This window comes from Lepidothrix coronata, unplaced genomic scaffold (assembly GCF_001604755.1).
Source record: "Lepidothrix coronata isolate B3197 unplaced genomic scaffold, Lepidothrix_coronata-1.0 Scaffold6, whole genome shotgun sequence".
NCBI classification, from domain to species: Eukaryota; Metazoa; Chordata; class Aves; order Passeriformes; family Pipridae; genus Lepidothrix; species Lepidothrix coronata.
The window spans coordinates 11,525,977-11,551,378 of record NW_016690186.1 but is presented as its reverse complement, the minus strand read 5'-3'; the positions used below and the strand labels follow the sequence as shown (position 1 = coordinate 11,551,378).

At 39.9% G+C, this 25,402-nt stretch overlaps 1 protein-coding gene across 29 annotated transcripts in view; it reads left to right on the top strand.

The window, feature by feature from the left end:
• EPB41L3 (erythrocyte membrane protein band 4.1 like 3) overlaps positions 1-25,402 on the top strand; it is a 140,138-nt gene that overhangs the window by 89,787 nt on the left and 24,949 nt on the right. For 24 of the 29 annotated variants that reach the window (XM_017832210.1, XM_017832199.1, XM_017832155.1 and 21 more), the window contains 9 exons: positions 7,798-7,902; positions 10,153-10,195; positions 13,367-13,442; positions 15,015-15,233; positions 15,550-15,637; positions 19,157-19,309; positions 21,426-21,523; positions 22,864-23,039; positions 25,102-25,322. In XM_017832210.1, coding sequence (XP_017687699.1) covers positions 7,798-7,902; positions 10,153-10,195; positions 13,367-13,442; positions 15,015-15,233; positions 15,550-15,637; positions 19,157-19,309; positions 21,426-21,523; positions 22,864-23,039; positions 25,102-25,322 — 1,179 coding nt within the window. Of the gene's footprint in view, positions 1-7,797; positions 7,903-10,152; positions 10,196-13,366; positions 13,443-15,014; positions 15,234-15,549; positions 15,638-19,156; positions 19,310-21,425; positions 21,524-21,799; positions 21,879-22,863; positions 23,040-25,101; positions 25,323-25,402 lie in introns of those variants that run through there. The other 5 variants (XM_017832188.1, XM_017832310.1, XM_017832362.1 and 2 more) reach the window with 2 other exon arrangements.

The window sequence follows — 25,402 nt, the reverse complement described above, 5'->3', positions numbered from 1 at the left end:
AATTACTTACTTGAAAATGTTTTGTGTGATGCCTAGAACATCACTCTCAACATGCTGAACTTTCAGATGAATTAACTGTTGTTGACGTTCTGGAACTGCCATTGCCATTTTTGGCAAGCACAGCAGGGGATGTAGATGTCTAAATTCCAGTGGTTGTCATATTATGCTTACAAAAGTTTTTATCATGCACATTACACATGTAAGATTTAGTTCATTAAACCAGCAGAAAAGTTGCTCTTTTTCTGCCAGTTAAGATTCCATGAAGGATTCTCTGTCCTGTTCTTCTTTCTGGATGCTCCTCACTTAGCTTCCTGCTGGGGACTTCAGTTGAGAAATGATAGATTTGAAGAAAGTCAGGGTTTCTTTTCTCTTCTATCATCTTTCTTCTTCATCTTATTTTCCCTGTGGAGAGAAATTGTGGAGAAGTGTAAACAGCACAAGAGCAAATCCTTTGAAAATGCAAATTAAAAGTGTATAGAAGTGAAATGAAGTTAAACTTCTTTTGAATTACTTCTTCCATTTATCTTTCTTGGGAAAAAAAGAAAAAACAATTTGCCTTTTTTTTTTTTTTCAGCTTCAATCACGATTTATTCAAAGAATGTGTTCTCCATATTTGGAAATTATCTGGCCAAAAGTGCAATGATTAGCTTCTAGAATTTCCTTCATATCTTGACCAGCTCAAAGTCTTTTCAGAAAAAAACTGTGCGAAATTTCATAGTATGTTGATTATTATTTCATTCACTGATAAAAATGTGCTTCTTACCAGAACAGCTGTGTGAGTTTAGGATCTCTCATTGGCTCTCCGTAGATGGGGAAGCAATGTGATGTGACCAAGAGCTTCTCTGCATTTGGAACCACACTGAATTCACTTATAAATTTGCATCTGTTTGTATGCATACATTAAATGCATTAAATTTTACATATTTGCCTATGCATATTAATTTATTACATATATGTGATGTTAAGATCTCTCCCCCAGAAATGGGGTTCTCAATATAAAAGTGATCTTGGAAGTTTGGTCACTTTAGCTTGCAAGTCATGAGTATTTGCAGAAGTAGTGAGGCTTTTTTTCTGGGATGAGGCATATTTTTGGGTAAGTTGGGTAATTCACGAGGAAAGAATGAGAAAATGTGCTGTCAGGAGGCTGGAATTCAGCAACTCAGCGACTCAGCTGGGGGAACTTTGGGAAGAGAGATCTCACTGCGGTGAGAACAAAGTATAACCACTTAGTCATTTTCACTTGTTTGTGTTGCAAGAATAATTGCAGAAGCTGTAACAGGGGAGGGAGAAACTTCTTGTATGTTCTAGTTATTTGTTGCCATATCCATTTTAACTTTTGCAGGTGTTTTCCTTGTGTTTGCACAGAGGAGACTACTGTGCAGACCATGTAGTGTAGAAGCCAAAGTGTCAACCAAAATAAATTGCAGAGAGTAATTTAAATTGAAACAGTAAAATGAAATAAAATCAGTGGTCTGGGCACAGTTGGTATCTTTTTTATCAGGCACATTGCAAATGAAAAAAATTAACTAATGGTTCCCTACCAGAAAGAATAGGGGAAAAAGAAGAGGTTAGTACAGCCACATGCCAAAATACATTACAGCATGCAAGGCTAGAGCCAGTCCATACATTTATACAGTGCATTGTTAAGATTCATTGGAAAGTGCAAATGCTAATTAGGAATGTGAACCAGATAACCTCAACATCAGTTCTAGTCCAATTATTCCTACTGGGATTTCATGATACAGATCTGTTTGTCCTTCTTCCAGCAATTGTGCCCAACTAGAGTTATTACAGTAATTGCATGGAGTTTGATGCCAGGCTAGTGCTAGTGTGACACTGCTCTCTGGCAGCTTGGCAGCTTTTCCGAGGAAAGCTGCAATGTCATTTTTGCATATGTATTTGTGCAGAAAGATATGTGCAAACTCCATTTAAAATCCAGGTCCACAGCTGTGATACTTGTTCGTCTTGCTGTGCTCCTTGATGAATCAGAAAGGGAGGTAAAGTTTCAGTCCATCAGGGTGCCCTGACCTTGAAGTTACTGTGCAGTGGAGATGATGGTTATTGGTGGCAAAAATTAATCCTGTTGTAGCTGTTTGGTTGCAGAAGTCTCTTCTCTCTTCAGGTTTTCCCTAGCACTGCAAAATTTGGTCTGAATGTGATCTCTTGTAATTGATTCCATGCTGCAGGCAGCTCTTGCTCCGCATTCTGCACCCACATGAAACTGCAGTATCGAATGCCAAAGTAGAGCCACCCCTAAATGCATCGCTTTGGAGACTGCAATAGTTTCATTTCTAAAAAGCAGAGAGGGCTGTTTGCTGCTCTTCAGCTCCTCCTGTATCCCTATCAGTGAGAGGAAGGTAATCTGCGCAGGTGCACAGGGATCCCAGTGTCATGGCCGTGTATCACAGTTTGAAGGGACTGGGGAGGCCCCTGATGTGAGCAGGGCAATGTCTGGTACTGGAACAGGCCAGCTGTGGCATTGCCTGGCCTTGAAACCTTCTGAGAACAGAGACTCTTTGGCCCTCCTGAGCTACCGGTCCTAGCATGGCATTGCCCCTCCAAGGAGAAATCTGTCAGACAGAGGGTTGGGTTCTGTCTGGAAGAAGCTCAAGTGTGACAGACCCTCAGCATGGACACCTCTTTGCTGGAATAAAGCTAGCAAAAACAGCTGGTCCTGTAGGTTGGAGGTTACCCCAGCAAGCGAAAGTGGGTCATTCAGGGTGAGGTGCAGCAGAAGAGAGGCTCAGGCTGCATCATCAGAGTGGGTGCCAAAATGCCCTGCAGGAAGACTGCAAATGGTTGTGTTTCAGGACAGGCCAAACCAGGAGCCACAGCAGCTTAAAGGAGACATTTTGGAGAGGTGGTGCCTGCTGGCGTGGGGAAGCCAAGCCTACAGTCTTGCACAGAAATAAAATTTGTCCCTTGGAGGTGCCAGTTCTGAATCCTTATAAATTTTCCTCTGGCACAACTGGCTTCCAGTCTGGGAAGCACCATCCAGCACATAACATTTGAAATCTTTCTGATCTCATCCCTGTATCTTACTAAATACCAAAGGAATTTCCTGGGGTCTTACTAGTACCTGTATGACAAGAAAGTTGGTGTCACATCTTTGTATTAAGTTGTTGGTTGTTCATTTTCTACGTAATTTTCCCCTTTGCTTATCACAGTACAAGAACATGCGGGTTTGGTAGCTTGGTTGCTGCAATACAGGTTTTTTTATTACCTGAGGGTCCTGATGGGCAAAAAGGTGGAAAAAAGTCAACAATGTGCCTTGGCAGTACAGAAGGCCAGTGCCATCCTGGGCAATGTTACCAGAAGGTCAAGGGAGGTCATCCTTCCCCTCTACTCAGCTCCTGAAGTGCTGAGTCTGGATCTGGACTCCCCAGTACAAGGCAGACATGAACATATTGGACAGAGTCCAGCAAAGGGCCACAGATATTACGAAGGCCCTGGAGCATCTATTTCATGAGGAAAGTCTGAGAGCTGGAACTGTTCTGCCTGGAGAAGAGAAGGCTCTGGGGGGATCTTAATGATGTCTATTAATATCTGATGGGAGGAGTAAAGAAGACGGAGCCAAAGTATGCTCAGTGGTACCCATTTGCCAGGACAAGAGGCAAGGGCCACAAAGTGAAAGATAGGAGTTTTCATTTAAATGGAAGAAAAAAAAATTACCATCATAGTAAATATCATATCATGGTCAAACACTGGCACAGATTTCCCACACAGACTGGAAGTCTCCATCCATGGAGATATTCAAAACCCAAGTGGACACAATCCTGAGCAACCTGCTGTAGGTGGAAGGGCGGGTGGACTAGGCAATCCCAGAGGTGCCCACCATCCTCAGCCAATCTGTGGTTCTGTGATTAACATGCAGTAGGTATTTTATGGCTGGAGTTACAATGTATCAATAACAAAGGCTTGAATGTTTTCACTTGAATAATGTTTGTGTATTATAAGTAGGTTACAGCTTATGGGCTTAATCATAATAAAGAAAAACTTTTATATTTTTTTTCTGCATAAAGAAATACTGAATATTTTACTCAAATGTTTGCCAGTGAGAATAATTGACTTTATAATAATCTTGTTATCCAGAAAGAGCTAAGACAGAAGTACTTAATTTTTGAGCTCCTCATTGTTATCTTGTTCTGGTGGGATTGTAAGGTGGTAGGGTTATAATGGAGGGATATGAGCTGAAGAAGCTGATGTAGAAAGGTTTGAGCATGAACTGTTTCTGGAGAAGACAACTAGGGGAGGCCTTCAGCCTTGGAGGGAGGGAGAAGTTCAGTTCCAAAACCAAAGAGAAGCTGGTGAGAAGAGAGGCTGCTTCTCCTTTCCCTTGTGTGTGTGTGGGAATTGCTGGCAGGCACAGGCTTGCCAAGTTTGCTGCTGCTGGCTCCTCTCACTAGGAGCTTGACCAGGAGGCTGTTTATTCCCATTCCAGCTTCGAGAGAGCCCTGGCCTTTATAGAGCTGCAGGGATGAGACTGTGAAAAGCGTAAAGTTTTTGCTCCCAGACCTTTCTGTTCATTTATACCATTAAATCTATGTTTTGTATTCTTTCTCTTTTCTTGATTTGCCAGAGCTTAAGCAAAGTGTCTTTTTTCACATCTGCACATTTCATTTCATCCCATTCATGCCTGAAAAATATCTAAGAGTATTTTTAGTGGAGACTCTTGCAATATTTGCCTTTCAGAAAAGCTCTTCATTTACAGGGCCAGTATTTTTTAGCTCGAAGTCTTTTTTTTTTTTTTTTTTTTGACTGCTGAGAATTGATTGGCATTTTTGGGATTAATTTATGATCCACAGTAACCAGCAGACTGTCAATCTTTCATCGTCTTAGACTTGTCATTTAAAAATGATAGAAAGCAAAGGTTTAGGATAGATTGAGGAGCTGTATGAATTTGTAAGCTGACCTTTCCTCCTCCACTCTGTCCCTGCCAAAGCAATGATACCCGTGTCTTTCTTGGCATGGTTATTTGGGCACACAGTAAAATAAAAGCAATTAGCAAGAGCACAGGAGGTCTGTTCAGTTTCTTTAATTATATATTCCTGACTAAACCTCTTAATTTCCCATGAATTTATGCAATACCTTCCCTTCACTGTATTTCTGTGCAATGACGGTTTAGAAGCAGAGTGTGCCTGCTCACACCACATGGGTGCAAAGTGGCAGTGCTGCCAATATACAAGTGCATGAGGATTTCTTTTGGCTTTTTCATTAGAGCAGCAGGGGTGGCTCCATTGCAAGGCAACCCTCGCTCCTCAAATGACCAGAGTCGTCTAAATCCTGCTCCTGCAGGTCATCTCTGACCTGGGACAGCGGTCAGAGGCTCATCTGTCTGGATGCTGGTGGGCGTTTCTGTGGACAGTGGGAAGGGAAGTGGTCCTAGTAAGGCTTTCTCTCAGCTATCACTAGTTCCTACCTTGTGATGGGGAAGAGAGCATTGGAACCAGGAAAGGCTCTCAGTTACATGTGGTATTTCTGATATGCTCTTGCAGCACCAGCACTGTTTTCCCATATCCTGATGCAGCAGGAATTTTGCAGAAAGTGACTGAGTACAGCTTCGGCATCTTCATACAGGAGAAAGAGGAGGAGGGGGATATATTGCCATGCAAATTATTCAGGATTGCCATAGTCAAGAAATCCTGAGCGCTGGGCGTTTTCTGGTTGGTTGGTTTTTATTACAACACAGCCCTGCACAACTGTTTCCTGTAGTTCCCTGTTAAAACACCATACCTTACAGCTGCTAGCTAGTATTTCTCAAAGCAGACATCTGTGTAGCTACACGGATTGGCCAGATAAAACAGCTCCTGTGTTGGCCTTAAGTGACTCTTAAAATTAAGAGAGCACTGAAGTGTCACAATTTGAATACATGTAAATGGCGCAGTGGTGCAGACAGTATTTTTCAAAGCTGGTGTCCTCTAGAGCTAACCTGCTTATTTCTCTCCTTTCAGTATAAGTACTTAGTTTGTTAACAAGTAAATAAGCAGGAAATTTGGCAAAATGCAGCATTGCTTGCTTATAGCAGAAATGTGTCTATTCTGGCTGGAAGATTCTGAGTTCATTGCTCTCCACACAGCAGTAGTGAGATCTTTTTTATCCTCCTGTTCTTCTACATGGAGCATCAAGTATAAAACCACCAACCTCTTATTATCTACTTCCAAGTTTGGAGCGTGAAGAATTAACTAAACATTTGTTTGACATTATAAAGGAACTGGAACATATTTATGCTTCCTACTACAGGGTGGAAAGCATGTGACATGTAGAACAAGGCCATAAAGCTGTTTGCTCAAATGATGCTGGAAGACATGAAGCTACAGCAATACACTCGTAATGCAATTCTGGGCCTGTTTTTTTCCCTCAGCTGGAGAACACTTTTTAGGCTCAGCCACATGCATCAGCTTCCCCATTGATAAAAATGTAAAGGATGTTTCCCAGTGTCCTTTCCAATATACCATCAGAACACCAAATTTAACATAAATTACATTAAGCTGCACAACTCCCTCCATTGTCTCTTGTAATGTTTTCACGGAGTGTTAAGCAGCAATCCTCAATTCTTTTCTTTTTTTTCTCTTGGCTTGCTTACCACTTCTAAAATAGTTTGAGGCCAGCATTGGGCTCCATGGGTTTGTTGGCATAGCTGTGTCAGCTTGGATTGTGAACTATCCTCTCCCGGCCAAGACTGCTGGGCTGGTAACGCAGTCTGGCTGCAACTCTGTCAGCAGAGGCGTGTAAATTTGGGGGCAGCATTCTCTCATCTTCTGTTTCAACCGCCTGCATTGCCTTTGAAGCAAGTGGTGTATTTCCAGTCTGCTTCAAGTCATGTGTATGCTACAGATAAAGAAAATGCTGTGCTAACATCAAGTAAAATATTTATGTATGCATGTGTTTGGAATAAAGCGGGGAGATTTTTTTCCTTTAGCTGAGTTGTACTTACGGAAGTAAGCAGTAATGAAACAGTGTCCCAAATAATTTTGAATTGATTATCATAATTAATGCATATCAAAGTTGGAACATGTAGCTTATAAAAAGGACATTTCTGTCTGTGTTTGGTCTTTTGGAGATTTTTTTTTTCTCAATTTCACATACAACACTGAGAACTAGGATGACCTGAATATTTACTGTCCAATACGAGAGATACTACGAAGCTTCTGCTAAGGGCTCTGGCTGTTGACAGATATCTTCTCATCTAACATGTCAGCAGTAAAGAGGGTTAGTGGGACAATGGGAAGCTTCTTTCTTACCCAGCTGCATTCCCAGTTAGATACTAGGCTCTTTCCATGATTTCAGTAGATGGTGCAATCACATTTCCGTGTATATTAGACAAAAATGAGTCCTGGAATCAGTCCACGTTGTTACCGAAGAAAAAAGTATCTCCATTTTTGGTTTTATCTCCAGTGGATTGCCACCCTGCTGCAGTCACAGCAGGAATATTTTGTGCTGCTGTTTGTTGCTGTTTGCACACAAAGAATTGCTCTGGTTTTGCAGAGATATGACCTTAGCATGCCCTTGGAGTTGCAGTTTCTGAAAGACAGGAGAGATCTTCTATTGAGACTTGAAACATGACATGTGTGACTTACTTTTAACTCTGCAAGAAGACTTGAGCTTTTAGGGAAAAAGGATTTGCCCCATTCAGCAGCTTCCTATGAAGCTCCAGGTCAATGGGTTAGAAAGATGGATGCATTGAATTGAATGATTTTGAAGTTATTGATTTGACAGAAGACGTGCTATTTTAATGCTTTATTATGTTATTTTGCAAATGTAATATTTTTTGTTTTGTTTTCTGTTCATTTCCTACAGAAACGTTCCAGAGGTCAAGTGCTATTCGACAAAGTGTGTGAGCATCTGAACCTTTTGGAAAAAGACTACTTTGGACTAACATACAGAGACACAGAAAACCAAAAGGTAACCCACAGAGCTGCAGCTGACCTTTGGCCTGCGAACACCAGAGCTCACTGAGAGACTCCCCAGTCAGTTGCAACAATCCAGAAGTTGGTTTTATCTTCCTTACCAGGTTCCATAGACATAGTTTGAGCTATTGTTTTTTGTAACTCACTCTACTTCATAAAAGCATCTCCTGTGTTTCCCTGGCTTCCCTCTGTTTTGGCTGTTTATGACATGAAAGAAGTTAATCATACAGTTGGTTCTCTTTCTAGTATAATTTATTCCTTTACTGCCATAGATGAAAGTCAGATTGACATTCAGAGATACACTGCTAAATATATGATACTAAAATATAGCTTAATAATACTGTGGTTGGGACACAGATAAGCAGGAGATGATTGACTGCTCCTGCTAACTGCTAAGATAAAGTAAGGCTCCAAGCCTTGACTTTCTTTATCTTAGCATTATTGTTGCTTTGACTAAAGACATTAGTCTTCAGAAGCAGTTGGTAGCAAGAGTGAATCACATTCTGCTTGTCTGCATCTCAACTTTAGTATGAAATAAGCTGTGTCAAAGATTATCTAGTGTGCAGGTGATACGTATATATATTGTTACAGGGAAAGAGAGAGTATCAAAGATAATTTAAAATATGCTGTGCGATTTTGGCATTTTAAGATAAATATTTTGAAACAGTGCAAAACTTCTTAGCAATATATGCAATAGCCCAGCAGAGCTCACTAGGTGAAGCTGTTTTTGCTTTACGTGGCCTGAAAGGTCTTCCCTGATGGAGCTGGAGCTCTTACTACTTTTTTAGCTGCTTGGGTCTTGTGGGAGCAACAGTTGTATTTTCTAGACTTCCGTTTGTTTCAATTATATATGATACAAAAAAAGTCAGTCTTTTTGTCTCTCTTTCCCCCTTTCTTTATGGACTTCTTTGTTTCTGATTCAGAAAATCACTTAAGCAGATACTTGGTCCATGTCAGTGCAAGATAACACTTTAACATATGCTTAGTTTTGAGTTTTTATAAAAGCTAGGCAGATGTCTAAGTTCATTTCCAGATAGGTGTGCTTTCATGTACTGGAAAGAGAAGAATGGATTTATTATTAACACTTGGTTTAGAAGCACTAAACATTTGTAGGTCACCATTTACTTTACAGAACTAAACAGTTAAAAGAATAACTGCCTGCCACCACATTTATTGATCAAGAACATATATTTTTAATGTCAAAGTACTTAGCAATTCACCTCCATCCTCTGCTACATAACTTCCAACCGGACAACATATGTGCCCACATCATATGACATCTTTGTAAACAGAAATGCTGATGCATCTTTAATTTTGTGGTACATAGTGTGCTTTTGTCCTCAGCAATAGCTGGAGTTCTTCAGGCTCATGTTTTGCACCACAGACCAGGTTTGGACAGCTGCAAACTGGTTGTTTTTGTTGGGGAGGGATTGTTGTGTTCTGCTTGTTTGATATTTCTTTAGTGGTTTTTTGTTTCTCCGATACATTTGTTTGTCTTTCTTTGGAGAAAGTGAAACTTTCCTAGGGGAGGCAAACTTTTTGTTCTGGGCTGTTATGCATTTTAAGTATTAATTTGATTCTGTTAGAGGTCAAGGCAGCAGTGGCACTAAGAGACGCCAAGCTGTTATGTACCTCACCCAGAGGAATTTTCATCTGCTCCTTGGCGTCCACAGAGTACTAACACATCACTGTGATAACTCCCCATCTCCTCAGAAGGGTTTTTATCTTGCATAGTCACTGGGCTTTGCATGGTATGGATGGGGGCAAAGGTGCTGTGGTTCTGCCTCTGGTTTCCTTGGAAAAGCCCCTCATGCCCACATTGGTTTGCAAATGGGGTGGTGCCCTCCTCTGCACTTGCTTATCATCTAGCAAGACTTTTCAGCCTTTCCAGGATTAGAGAAAAAAATTAACCAAGCAACCAGTTGTAACAAGTTTCTAGAAATTTAGTTTTTCCAGAAGATACTCTGGAAAAAGATTTCTGTGGATTCACTTTACCAGTTTCTATTTTTTTACTCTTTTATTTCAAACCATTTAGCCCCTCAATGTCTGGGAAGGTTAATAAAAATCCTACTTCTACTCAGGGCCACATCATGAAAGGTAGTGTTATCCCAGCCTACTGCTGCTCCAAGGAGAAAGGGGTGGCAGACCTTTGCGTGTTCTAGCTTCGACTCATAGCACTGTTTTAAAAATAATGTTTGTTGTGTTTTCTAATTCAAATTGAAAAAAGGAAACATTTTCTTTGCAGAATTGGTTGGACCCTGCCAAGGAAATCAAGAAGCAGATCCGAAGTAAGTTTGTTATTCTTGTCCGCTTTTACATGTCTCCCTATGGCAAAAAAGCTTATTTCACAATCATCTTTTTATCCAGTCCCAAGTCTTTGGCAAAAGAATTACCTGCATCTTTTAGATGTTTTACCCCATAATGAGTGTGAGTGGTTACTGAGGCTCGTAACAAATGAACATGCATTGCTGAAAACAACTTGACATTTGCATAGATGCAAAAACCCGAGGTTTGACATTAAGCAATGTAACCTTAGGGACTAGGCCATGTATATGAATTATTTCTTGTGTTACTGATATTTATATCGTATCCAGGAACACTACTCATGCCTCGTACTGAAATATTTCACTCATGCAAAGATAGCATTCTACCTAAAATATCTTTCCTGTCTGCATTTCAGAAGCTTGATCTTTGCTCCTAAAATGACCATGAAACTCACGGAGAAACAGTCAATTTTCTGATTCACATGAATCTTTTAAAAATCTTGGTTGTTAAAACTAGATGTCTGCTACATTAGAAATTCAAAAACCTCTCAAAGGAAAGCCTTGTTGAGACTGCTAGGTTCAAAATTTGACCTGCCTTTCTTTTCTTCCCCTCAGTTTTAAAACTTGACCATATTTTATGTGCGTGATTTCTATGTGCAGGAAAGCTCAGTTTTTTGGTTTTTTTTTTTTCTTTGCACATGTTGTAAATTATTTCTTCGAACACTTTTGCTTTTACAAGCAAATGTATCTGGTAGTTCACATTTGTTGGACCAGGCCTGGCAAGTGAATCCTTTCCCTCTCCAAGATTCAAAAGGTTAATTTACACTGGAAAATTTCCCCACTTACTATGAACAACCTCACCTTTCCTCCAGTAGTATTTTCATTACAGGTAAGTGATCTGCAATACAAAGTGATGAAAATTTACCTTTTCTAAATCTCACGAGAAGATGTATCTGGAGAGGAAGGTGCTTTAGACCTTGATGAATCAGGTTATGCTACTGCTCAGTACAAGAAAAGCAGCTCAGCTCCCTACCACAGATTTGAAATGCATTTAATATGTTCCCAAGCCATGAAATAGACAATGAAAGGTTGTGACAGCGGGAGATTAACCAGGGCACAAGAGTCTTGTCCTGTACTTGAGGCAGTGGACAGTTGTATTTGCAGAAGATGACAGCAATAATTTGCTTGTACAATTCACCCCAGAATTTTGGAACAGGACAATGGTGAAAAGTAGTGCTGTTACCCATGATGCTTTCCAAACATATATATATATAGTCCTGCTAAACCCTGATTGAGTTGTACACCACTTGTACCACACTGCAGACCACAGGGATTTCATCCCAGTGGTGAGAAAGGGCCATGTGCGTGACTCTTCTTTGCACCCACTAACTTGCACAACGTTAGGTTTTATTTAGAACCCTGTGTGAGGTGAAGGCCTCTTACTGTAGTATCTTAACCATCTGTGCTATATGATAGGCTTTATCATAGATTTGATTTCTTTGATGTGTGCCAAGGAATAGGTTTATGGGCCCCTTCCATCTGTTAAGGGACCAGGTGCCACCCACTGGCTGCACTCCCACCTTGGGTCTGGTCCATTTCCAGGTGGGACCATGCCCCATCCTCGCTGCCAGCCAAATCTTCCTTTACCAGCTTTTATGGCCCAAGAAAACAGAAAAGTTCCTAAAATCAAGGACTCCAAAAGTCTTACAAGTAGCTGAAGTCCTGATGATAAACATCAAAACTCTTCTTGCACACTCATAGAATGGTTTGGGTTGGAAGGGACCTTAAGGATCATCTTAGTTTGAACCCCTGCCATAGACCAGGTTTCTCAATGCCCCATCCAACCTGGCCTTGAACATATGAGCCTATTTTCTCAGGTGTGTGCATCATCGAAGTGAATGGGGGTTTGCATAGAATGAAATTTCCCTATTGTCTCTAAATAAATGCTCCCAAACACCCAATTTGGAGAACTATACAGTATTTCTGGGCGAGTAGATCTGCCCAGCATATAAGCTATCCTGCTAGAGAGTGCACCAGATATACCTTCAAACCCCTTCAAACCTTCAATATACTTTAGGAGGTACCTAGGCACAACATGCCCCTGAATGGAAGATCATGGGAAAGCCCTACCCTGTGTCAGGTTTATAAGAAAAAGTCTTAATTTTCACAGTGTTTCTGAGCACTTTCTTGTTACATGGCCAATATGGATTTTTCGAAAGGGATATTTATTTCTAGTTAGATTTGTCCTTTGACACCAGTGCATTTCAGAATAGAGAAGTGACATTACTTTGCATCTGGTTTCTGGACTGTATTTTTTGTGGTAGAAGTAGATATGAGGGGTATATCCCAGAACAGAGGCCTTGGTGAAACGTCTTGTTACTGTAAAACCACCTTGTTGCTTGTGGTTTGGGGTTTTGTTATTGCTTTTTATTTGCATTCAAGACATGCACTAGAGTAACCTGACCCTTTTTTCAGAATAGCTTCTATATTTACGTACCGTGTTCAACTCTTTTTAAAATCTTGATATTCCTTCTTTACAGCATTTAAAGCTAACACTCCAGAAATAATTTCACCAACTGTGGTGGTACAAACCGGTATCCATCACATGGGTCACCTAAACTTACTGAAATAAGTCAAGAAGAATTCCCTAGTGCTACATACTTTTTTTCAGTCATGCTTTCTGTGTTTGTCCTTGCAGCTTTGTCTGCACAATTTATGTCTGCTGAAGAAAGGAGCTATGTGCTGAGGCAGCACTCTGAGAGGATGTTGTGAGCTGGTTTGGGCAGCTAGACCTTGGCACATAACCGTGCCCCAGAGCCCATTTGTACTCTTAAATTGTGGTGTTTTCAGTACCTCTGATTTGAGTTTTTGTTTTTTAAAGCTTATATAGACTGTGTTTTCAGGTGGTTATTTTCAATAAACCTGGTTTTCAGATTGAGGGTTTTTTTAATATTGGTAATAAATTACTGCTCCCTTAGAGTCCTCGCTTCAGTGGCAATCTTACTAAATAAGAAAAGAGCTGTAAAATCTGATCTAATACAGTGTCTTCAGTGTGAAGTGTGGGAAAAAGATACTAAATCCTGTTCTTATTAATTGCTTGGCTGGGATATTTTTAAGTCTGTTGGTGATTGAACAGCATGAGCATCTTTGTTTGCACTTACAGTGTACTTTCAGTCAATCTGTGTTCTTTTCCAGGTGGTGCTTGGCAGTTTGCATTTAATGTGAAATTCTACCCTCCAGATCCTGCCCAGCTATCTGAAGATATTACCAGGTATTTTAAACATTAAATACCTTTCTAGGAGGGGCTTAAAAGCTGTTCCTAGTAGCACTTACACTGTAATTATCCAAGAAAAGAATGTTTTATGTTCCCATTGTCTTTCTTTCTCATATGAGCTTATGGAAAATATGCAAGGCTTTGGCAGAAACGACAGTATGAACAGTGTCTATCTTTGGAGCTATGAAGACTTTTGTTTAATTTAACTCTAAACCCCAGCTTTTTCAATACACATATTCCTGGGAGTTGATTTTAATTTTCACAAAGATGCCTGATGCCCATTTTTGCCAGTAGTAATGAGTTATTATTTTAAGTAAAATCATATCTGTGAAAGAAAAGAAGTGAGATGATGCTGTGGTTTAAGCACCATACTGAATCCCAAACCCCAGCTGAAACCAGAATGGATAAGAATAAGCATGCATGTAAATTTTGCGTGTCATTTGACAAAGTAAGCAATTGATGTGCATGGAATAGAGAATACGACGGTAATGAATGGCTGCTCCCTGCTCTCCAAGTCGCTTAGTTTTGCAATCTACACCTCTGCTCTCTGTTTTTGTATTCAGATTGCAACTGCAACCAAAAGAACCCTCACCTGATTTACTCCTTGGTGTAAGGCACAAAAGCTTTGAGCCATGAGAAGTTTTGTGCCATCAACTAATTGTTCTCTAGCCTGTTTCAACATTTTGAAACCTGTGGATGTGTTTAACCTTTAATGCTTTATGGACTTGCTTGTTGCTTTTAAGGCAGCACAAAGCCTTTGGCCTAGATCAGAGGTTCCCTGTGGTGGGTACTGTGCAGAAATAGTATGCCAAGAGTTCACATTTGAACAGAGGACTTCAAAAGGAAAGGATTGCTTTTTTCCTCTTGTCACTCTCAAATTTCCCCCAGTAACTCTGCCTTTGCCACCAAACCAGTGTTCTCCACATTATTTTCTGTTTTCCTCTATCTAGTGATCCCTTGCACTGCTTATCTCTGTGTTTTTAGCAACATTTACTGTTTAAATGAATTTTTGAGAAAGCACAACAGTTTACTAAAGAGACAGCTTATGTTTTTTGAATTACTTAGAGGTCAGCTACACATTAATGAACAGTATATGAGGTTTCTAATTATTTTTTAAAGAAAAATTTAATTATAATTATATTTTTATATAACTATAATTTAATTATTTTCTTAAAGAAAAGAATTATCAGGTAGATTTATGTCTTAGTGATTTGTGATAGAAATCTAATATGTTTAATGGGTATTTCTCCATTTATGTCACTAAACAAAGTAATAACCTATTTTATTAAGAGATCTCCATGCTGCTGTCTAACGGTAAACTAGGTGTTGCTACTGATAAATTAGGCAAAAGCTTGGTGTTTTGGTTTTGAAGTTCTTATTGGTTGTTTGGGATTTTTTTTTTTTTAACAAAATTATTATTGTCCTTGTAAATACCTGAAAAACTTGGGGCTTGGGAACTGTCTGCAAATTACTAGCAGAACTGAGACCTCTTGACAGTGCTCGAGTGGTGCTTCTCTGAGGGCAAAGGTGGAGGAGCACTGTCTGAGCCGCCTTGCTGCTCTGTTGCAGGTACTACCTCTGTTTGCAGCTGAGAGATGACATTGTGTCGGGTCGGCTGCCCTGCTCGTTCGTCACACTGGCCCTGCTGGGCTCTTACACTGTGCAGTCGGAGCTCGGGGACTACGACCCGGATGAATACGGCAGCGACTACATCAGCGAATTTCGCTTTGCCCCGAATCACACGAAAGAGCTGGAGGACAAAGTGATTGAGCTGCACAAGAGCCACAGGTAAGCAGAGGGCAGCAATGTGAGCTCTAGCCTGCTTCTTCAGGTACCATCCTGGTGCATCACGAGATATTAAAATCTGCTGTGGTACACTTAATATTTTTTCTGATAAGACTCCTCTCTGTGTCTTTGGATAGAGAAGAGCTTTGCAATGTGAAAGTTAACAGGGTCTGCATCAGATCTTTGACTCTGGTAGGTACCCAGCTGCCTAAGGGGTATGGCTGTACTTCTGACAGGCTGAAAATGTTTTCCAGCTGCTGGATTTTGTTTTGGATTTATTTCCTTAACATTTATGCTAGAACTGGTTGCATTTCCTCAGGGGAATGACACCTGCAGAAGCTGAGATGCATTTCCTGGAGAATGCCAAAAAACTATCAATGTATGGAGTAGATCTCCATCATGCCAAGGTAGGTACTTCGGTTCTTTCATGGGTCACATTTCTCCTGTGACATGGTACTTTAATCTGCATGGACTCCCTGATTTATTCTTTCTTGTATTTTTGAGATGGGAGTTTTTTTGGGATAAATCATGTGTCAGCATGAGGAAAGGTGACTCATGGGATAAGCATAAATATATCTTGTAACTGTAACATAATTTAGCCTGTAGATTCAAAGCACATCAACTTTCATGTTGATTAAACAACCAAATCCTTGGGGAAAATATTGAATGGATGTAGTAATGAGGAAGGATATTAGAAGCTGTCCAGAGAGTGATCAGTTGTCATTTCATTCAGCTACATTTTTCAATTTAATAAGGCCAACTATGCTATCTTAACTAGATAAGCAGATAATTTCTAATGCTGCAGAGAACTTACAAACAATTATTTAGCTGGGCTGGAAACCTAATCAGATTGATGGTAATGGGGAGACAGCATCTTGTCTCTCTTCTGAAGTGTGGTCATCGCGGTTGACAGGAAGGGCAGTAATTCTCCTGGAAGCATTCTCCCATGATCAAGTAGATTCTCTAATCATCAGCAGGTTAAGTTATGAATAAAACGTGGTCATTCTTATTGTGGCTTGAGAGAGCCAGCTACTAGCCTTGTGTTGGTTGTCTGACTTTTGGGTTTGGGTTGGTTTTTTTTTTCCCAAATAAATAATTACTATTTTTTTTTCACTCTTCAAAGTAAGACTAATGGATTTTAACATTTTTGAGATTAGCGAGCATCCTTGGCAAATGAGTATTGAACCAAAGAATTCTGCCCTGTGGAGAGCACTGCATTTTCTGTAAAGGTCAAATTATTGTGAGCCTGTTTTTGCACTGCAGCAGATCCTTTCAAGAACTGAGATAAATTTGCAGCTTGGATCTTGAAAGAGCCTGCAACTGTGTCCCTGGGGCATTTCATAGGAGCTGTGCATGTGTGTTAGAGAATTCAAGGCAATCTTTTGTGTTCTGTTTATTGCCTTCAGTGAAAATGAAAAATCTGAGTACAGCTCAATGGGCTGCAGTCTACTGCCTTCCCTGTGTCTTGCAGATAGGCACAAAATCTTGAGGCACACTCAGAGCAGAGAGAAATGGATAGGCAAATGTCACTTGTTATCTTTTTTCCAACACCAAGATACCCACAAACCAACAACAAAGTGGATTCCTGTTCTAAATATTTCCTGTTCAGGCTTTGTTACTGAAAATAACATAACATAGCATTAAGTATTATTTACAGAATATTGGAGAAAGGCTGTGAAGTTTAAGATAGGATATTCTAAGATAACCATTTTATTTATTCTTTTCTGAAAAAAAAACCTAGTACCCTGGTTTCCTATTCTTTTTTTTTTTTTCAAATGGAAAGACTCAGAGCAAGAGAAGTTGGTAGACAAGCCAATCTCTCTCTAAAGTGATTCTCTTAATTTAAAAAAGCTACAGTGGTATCCAGATTGTGTCTGGAAACCCAACAATAATCCTGGAAACTGAGCTGGAGGTGGAAAAGGTAGACTCTGCATGAGAAGTCATGTTTAGTTTTAATTAGGTGTGCCAGCAAGATCTGGTGGTGTCAGGCTAGGGGACAAGCATCTCTGTGGATGCCTTTTGGAAGTCATGCTGTGGCAAATGTCTTCATGTAAATGTCAATTCATTAGGGCTGTGCCAATATATTAGGTGTTAGACAGATGCTGGACTCACCAGCTGCTGTTAAAACTAGTGCTCAGTTATCCAGTGCAAGGCTGCAATAAAAAATATGTTAAAATAGACAGATTTATCCTCTGGGCTAACACCATTCTGAGGTAGCCCCCAGTTTGTATGCGGAGCTGCAGGGATGTGCAGCTCAGCATTTCATGCCTCAGATGTCACAGCTAACAGTTTTCTGTTCCATGTAACCACATCTCTCCTGAAAAAAAAACCAAATTCTTTTACTCAGTTTCATTTTACCTGTAGTATCACATTGAAAACCAGTCCCTGACACCGACAAGAAACAGAAGTCTTAAACAGATGTAGATCCGTGGTGAAGGTGGAGAAAAGGGAGGAAGGCATTTCTCAAAAAGTTTTTGAAAAAGCATATCAAAAGAAGGAACCCCTTGCACCTGCAGCTATGTGCCATGTATGGGCTGACAGGCATTTCTGGCATTCACCAGGCAGTGGGATTACTGGCAATGAGACTTTCTTTTTTAGAATCTGGTCACTGTATTTCGGCGTTACTCTTTGCTTAGGAAACTGAAACTGAAGTACTGAAAAAAATTAGCTTTGTCTCTTCTGCAGTACTTGACAGTAATATCACACAAGAGCTTTATTTAGAAAAAATCTGGTTTTAGGTTATGATACTATAATTGTTGGAACACATATCCTCTATTGGTGTATTCTCTAACACTGGAGTGACTTTGTGGCACTATTTCTATGTTGTGATTTTTAAATTTTTTTTTTCTATTATTATTTCAAGCTGTGCCATAATCTTTTCATCATGACTGACCACGTGTACCTTTGTGTTCATTTTAAAATATAATCAGATTTTCATCATGTGCTTAAAAGATGACTGGTTGGGAAAACCAGATGAAAATTATGAATTCATTTCATGATTATCATAGACTGACATCTTCATAGCTTCTGCTGTCAGGTTTTTGTGACTTTAAGTTGTTTTAAAATAATTCCTCAAGTGCTTTAGTGCAGTCAGTGCTTTAAGGTGGATTTTTGTTTTCTCCAGCACTACTAGTACTTAGCTAAATAAAACCAACAGTGATAGAAACCAGTGAAGATTTGGTTTAGACTATTTGAAGAGTTCTAAAGGAAAAAGAAATGTATATTTCTTATTTTAAAAATACATATTTATGGGTGTATTCTAATAAGATTGTAGACAAATCTTCTGTAGTACTAATGTGTTTGACCTACATCTTCCCTGTCAAATGTAGGTTATAGCATAGGCACAGCCCCATACTTTAAAAAAGAATCTTTTCTGTTCCAAATACCCAACTTTCTGCCCACTGGGCATTTCAAAGTTAAATTACTGAGCATACACACAACAGTGTTAAAGAAACTAGCAAACCTACTAAAGCCAAGATGAGCAAACTACAGAAGAAAATCCTTTCTAGGGATTTACCAGATTTAGTCATGGAGATGAGTGATACCAGGAGACGTAAATTTTTATGCTGTCCTACTTACTTTCGATCTGGTATTTATGCTAATAACCCTTTTTTATTATGCTAATACAATTTTGATATATGGCTGACACAATTCTTTTAATAACATCCAAAATTTCCCTCCTGTTTTTAGAGTCTTTCTAAAATATAAGGAAACATTGGCAGCCCTCAGTTTCTTTCACCCTGCCCAACCTTACTATTACTTGCATGAATGCATTCAGTGAGTAGGGTAGCACTCAGAAATCAGGTCACTACAGCTGATGCATTAAAAAGACATAGCTCAGATAGAAACACAGGATACAGGACTCTGTAGTGCTGTAGGATGCAAGGATAGGAATACTCAACAAAGTACATTGCTTGCTTTTTCAGGATTCCGAAGGAGTGGAAATCATGCTAGGAGTCTGTGCAAGTGGACTTTTAATATATCGAGACAGACTCAGAATAAATAGATTTGCGTGGCCAAAGGTTCTGAAAATTTCCTACAAGAGGAACAACTTCTACATAAAAATCCGACCAGGGGAGGTAAGGGCATCCTGATACTCTTTAGTGAATGAACCTCTTGAAAAGAACTGAGTTCTCATTGATTTGTTGATTTTTCATGTCTTACAAGCCTTGAACATTCCTCTCCATTTATGTTTTTTTAATTTATGCTGATTTTCTTAGGAAAGATAAGGTACATACTTTCTTTAAAATACTGGTTAAAAAAAACTTCTTTGGTATTTTTATGTTTGCATCCATTAACTAACATAAAGAATAAATACGGCTATCTGCACGTAAAAAGCTCATCCCTGTTATGAATACTTTGGGAATTTAAGTAACATCTTTCTTATTCATGGAGAGCTTGTTATCCTCTGTCATGTTGTATATTAAATTGGCATCTATTTATCTTACCAAGAGATGTAGACAGGCCATACCAAACTTCATAAACATATCATACTAGTACACTTTGAGTGGGAGCAGAGATCCAGAAACTGGTAAAAGAGAGTCAAGCATCCGTCATTCAGCATTTTTGGTAACCTCAACACATTAGCCCTGCCAGGCCCACCGGAGCCTGCCTTCTGGCTCTGGAGAAGGGGATGTGAAACCTCGTACAGCGAGTGCCCTCTCGTGGCTCAGCCGGATGCGTAGCAAATACCGACCTCACGGGCCGAGCATGCGCTCACCCAGAAATCATGGAATCATGGAATGGTTTGGGTTGGAAGGGACCTTAACGATCATCTAGTTCCAACCACCCTGCCGTGGGCAGGGACACCTTCCACTAGACCAGGTTGTTCAAAGCGCCATCCAGCCTGGCCTGTAAGATGATTACTTTTAGGAAAAATCCCAGGAGAAATTCAGGATCATTACAGGTGAAGGAGTATTTCCATTTTAAATGCTGGTACAATAATTGATCTGTGATAGATGAAAACCCCATATCCGTTTAGAGTGTGGGGCTGTATACCAGGACAGAAATCACCTAGATGAAGGCTGGCATTTATCCCTTAATGCAGCGTGGCAGACAGGGGTCCTGAGCCAATGATTCATCATTGACCTGGGAAATCTGCTGGGGTCCCCCACCCCTGAACCTCAGCCTCTTTTAGAGTCCTAAACTAAAATCCACAAAACTACATCTCCTGCCTATCAGCAGACACGGCTTTAGTAACCAAATTCCCAGTCTTGAGTCTGATTTAAAAAAACCAAATGAACAGCTACTGATGTTCCCAGCGCCTGCACTGAAGCTCTCCACCACCAATGCTCTGCTGGCCTTAGTATATAGTGTCCTGTGACCAGGTCATAGTTCCATATATAAAATAATCAATGCAGCCTCTTTGCAAATTACATTTGATGGTAATGTGATTCACCATCCCATGTGTCATCTTTATTATTTTGCTGTTTCCTGCCTTGTTTCTCTATCAGCTTCCATAGGGAAGCAGGCTTTCTTACAAGCGCCCTTCTGCCTACCTTTCCACCATCACAGCAACTCTGTTTCACCTACTCAGCTATCTGCATGTAGCCATCATCATGTTACAGTAGTTGTAGCTGGAACAGCTTCTGCATCTGAAATATATAAGTTTGCAGCACAATCTAAAAAGGTGTCTTAGTATCCCCAGACAACTCTTTTCAATTACCTGTCTTTGCCTCATCCTCCTCAGCAGATAAATTAGCTATAACCACTGTGATTTACTAACTGTAGTTCTTTCACTATAAATCTCCTTAGTCTAAGGCTATGTGAGGCCAAATCAGTCCCTAGGGACTATTGCTCCCCTCAGATATTACCAGGCTTCCCACTGTAGTTTAAACTGGTAAAATTAAATCAACAGCGTTAAAAAACTTAGTGATGTTTTTCTCAGAAGTCTTCCAAGTCTTAACTGATCTCTTTGTTACTGTGGGGTATAAGACATCACTGTCACTATAAAAAACCTCCTGCTCATTACCAGTGTTTTCCCACAAAAATGATCCTCAAAGGTTGCCATTTATTATCACTCAGCTTCTTTCCCAGACAGTAATCTGTAGAATATATGTGGTTATATACATGAGCATATATGTTCACCCTTGCAATGAGATGATACAGACAGAGGAAATGAAGATGAACCTGTGTACACTGTCTAAAAATAGATGCACAGCATCAAAAACGTACTTATTCTTTTTTCCTACCTAGTTTGAGCAGTTTGAAAGCACTATTGGGTTTAAGTTGCCAAATCATCGTGCTGCAAAGCGCTTATGGAAAGTGTGTGTTGAACACCATACATTTTTCAGGTATGTTGATTTCTTTTCCTAAAGGTGTGATATAAAAAGCAACAGAAAAGATCAATTTTGTCAGCAGAGACAAAACCCTTTGAATCAAATTGTCTTTTTGATCATGAGGTACCTCTGAGCAGACAAGGGAAGGTTGTTGCTTCTTCAAAATTTGAAATGTTTCTCCCAAATTATTCGTACTATTTTAGAAAGATACTGCTTAAAAATCACCATATGGTCCTAATTAATCATTTTGCTTTATCTGTGCCGTGGTATTATCAGCGACTATAATTAAAAGGATGAAGGACTGCTGCACTTCTGCACATAAACTTGAATAGGGAGAACAACTTACATGGAAGATTGCTGGGGGATGTGGGTAAGAATCTAAAAAGAAAAAGGATATTTTTATTTAATTACATATGAAAGTACAGACAGTAGTAGGTAGTTTATTTTTTAGTCACCTAAAATACCCAATCCATAGCTGTAATTTTTGGATTACTGTGGAATTTTGCAGCTATTTTTTGACTTCTAAGAAGACCCAAGAAAAGTTTGGGATAGTGGAATAAATGCTGTAATCAGTTTGTGCTAAGATAGTCATCAGAGATACTTAACAAAGGAAACCCAAAAGAGTGAGATTTTCAACAACTTGAAAGGGTGTTTGGTGCTTAAAAACCCCCTCTGGCGGATGTTTGGGAGGACTGAAGAATTTCTCTCCTTTCCTAAAACTGTTGGTTCAGGCTGTCTGTATGTTCGTATGAAATGCAGTCTTAGCAGCAAAAGATCTAAAGAGATATGGTGTGCATTTTTGGTGTATTTTCTGCTTTTTAATGAAAAATCAATGTCTGAAGCATAAACTCCGTAGCAGGAGAATGGCTTCTTCAACCAGCTCCCCCGTGGCCAAAATGCAGAGGGTGGGAAAGCTCTAACCTGAAAAATGTCTGCAACCCTGTGAATGAGTACTGCCTGGCATTCACTGGAAATCTGTTCTGGCCCTATCCTCAGCATAGCAGCACCATGTTAAATTTGAAGTAAAAGTATTTCAGCACAATGAGGGTTCCTGGTACAAGGAACACCTTGTATTTAGTTTTGGTGATTAGAAGATAATAAATCTGATTTTCAAGCAGGAAGGAGCTGAGTGATTCTTGACTATTAGGAAGAACTCAAATCTTCAAATGCATTAGCTAAATGGTTTTGTCATGCTGTATGAGGGGCAATCCTTTGATTCCCTTTTAGCTGCAGACCGGTGAGGCACAGGTTACGATGGAGAGTGATACCCAGCAGTCGTCTTCTCTCCTCTGCAGAAAGAGTGGACTGATTTTGGAGGAGGGGGAGTAACAGGTGTACTACTTGGTGTGTTTTAGGCTCCTGCTGCCTGAAGCGCCTCCAAAGAAGTTCCTTACGCTGGGCTCCAAGTTTCGCTACAGCGGTCGGACGCAGGCCCAGACGAGAAGAGCCAGTGCCCTCATAGACCGTCCTGCACCTTACTTTGAGCGGTCTTCTAGTAAACGTTACACCATGTCTCGCAGCTTAGATGGTGGTAAGGTCCTCTCAGCTGAGTTTGTCAAAAGCTACTGTTACAGTGGTCACTGCTCTAGGTTAAATATGAACCTCTTGTCGTATCATCTCCTTGAGCTTCAGCTGAGTAGAGGCTGTGAGTACCTGCGCGTTCAGTGCAGGGGTAGGGGAGGATGCAGAGAAATTCCATGCTAAATGTACTGCTGTAGTCCTTACAAAGTGTTTCCCTAGAGGATGTCCTTGGGAGCCCACTCATCACAGAGCTTCTCTCCTTCGTCTCACACCTGTAGACCATTTCCCTGCTTTGGGGAGCAACAGGATGACTGGACCTGTCTGCCCAAGAAATTCAGGCGTCAACACTTTTTCTGGGTTTGCATGAGTGACTCTTTGGGTTTTGGTTAAATCTATCTTTTTTTCCTATGGAGGTTTTGACTTAAGCTTGATGCAATTCAGAAATTAATTATTTCTCTTGAGTAATAACACTTGCTTCCAATTACCTCATGTCCTAGTCGGATGAGCTCTAAAAGACTTTTTTTGTACATTACTTTTGAAGGTATGAGACAGAGTAACACGCAGCTTAAAACCATGTCCTTTCTCTCTTTATCCTTGGTTTGTGGAGGTCAAGGTTCTGCTGCTTGCTTAGGTTAAATCAACATGTGATTCAGAGTATCAGCGACTTCCATCAGCTGTTACTGTTATCAGCTGTTGAGTAAAAAGGGGTTGTAGTTTTGCAACTTATTTTTTTAGAAAAAAGACCGAGTCTAAATTCAGAATCATTACAGATTGAAAAAAAGGTGAATTCTCCTGCAGAATATCACAAATTGCAATGAGTATAGTTGGTGGTGGGGAGGGAGAGAAGCTTTGATTTAAAAGTACAAGTGACAAACCTTTTTCTCTCCCCCTAAAGGTGCTGCTTGTCATTAATTATTTTGGAATCTTCTAATACTGATGCGCTTCTTGCTCGTTACCAAGCAACTGGTGACCTGATTGCTGTGCATGTGTTTCAAAGCAGAAATTATCCTTCTGCGTTATTTTGTTTGTAACATCTAAGCAAGATGTCTCCCTCTACTCCCTTTGCTTTCTCCCACCTCCTAAGCGCATTCCCAAGAGACAAGATACCTGAAATGCTTTTCCCAGCATTTGTTAGACTCTGCAGGGATTTTGTGATGTTAATTGGCCTACGTGCAAATGGGGGAAAGAGGTGTTTTTTTAATCAGTGCTTACAGTTTCTTTACCAGCATCGTTACTATGATGCAGATGTGACTGTAACATTCTGCACTGTGATTATACTGTGATCCAGGCTGTCATTTGTTACAGATGCAAGGAACTTCATAAATTTGAATAATCTTATTGGCTTAGAAATTAGTTACACAATATTCAGGAGCAGGGTCTGTTGAAGTTTTTATTACATTCTATGTATAAATGTACATTTATTTCAAAATTATTTATATATTTCTAAGTTTGCTGAATTATTGAAGACTGGTCCACTGAATTGAATGATATCGCTTCTCAGAATTTTTTAGGATAATGAGCTCACCTAACTGGCAGACTTTAGTACTCAGTAATACAAGGATCACATTTCATTTTTTCTCAGGTATTATGCCTGTGTTACATGAATATTGTCATTTTCTATAATGCAGCACCTTACTAACTGTGCATTTGATCCGCATTGTTATATTCTGACAGATTTAAAAAAAACATCTCTTCCACCCCCATGGCTGATGTCATAGCCGGTTCTCCTTATGTTTCCTGCCTGATAACTGTGGCAATGCATTGAATTTTTTTTCTAGTGTTTTACTACAGTAGTACTTTAAATGGCTTGCTAACATTTAACAACTGTGTAATGCACACATTAGCTACAGTAATGTGTGTATACACATCCATAAAATCTGTTTATGCATATAAAAGCTACGAGCTTTATTTCAAGTAAATCATTTATTTAAATGCTTCTGGTTTTCTGAAACATGACATATTTGTGTTTTCAGCATTATCTCAAATGTTTTTCTAAACCAGCTTTTTTAATTTTATGCAGCTTCTCAGCTAAAGCTATTTCAGACTTTCCCTCTTTAAATATTTGCTTTTAGCATCTGTGAATGAAAACCATGAAATGTACATGAAGGATTCTGTGTCTGCTGCAGAGGTTGGTACTGGCCAGTACGCCACAACAAAGGGCATCTCTCAGACCAACTTGATAACCACTGTGACTCCAGAGAAAAAGACAGAAGAGGAGAAAGATGATGAAGAGGGCAAAAAGAAGAGAGCAGAGGAAGTCACCCCAATTTCAGCAATACGTCATGACACCAAGGTAGAGTTTTCAGGGTTTTGTATTCAACAGAGCTGCCTGGAGAGTGCTTGGAGAAACACAGAATTTTTAGGGAGGGAGGG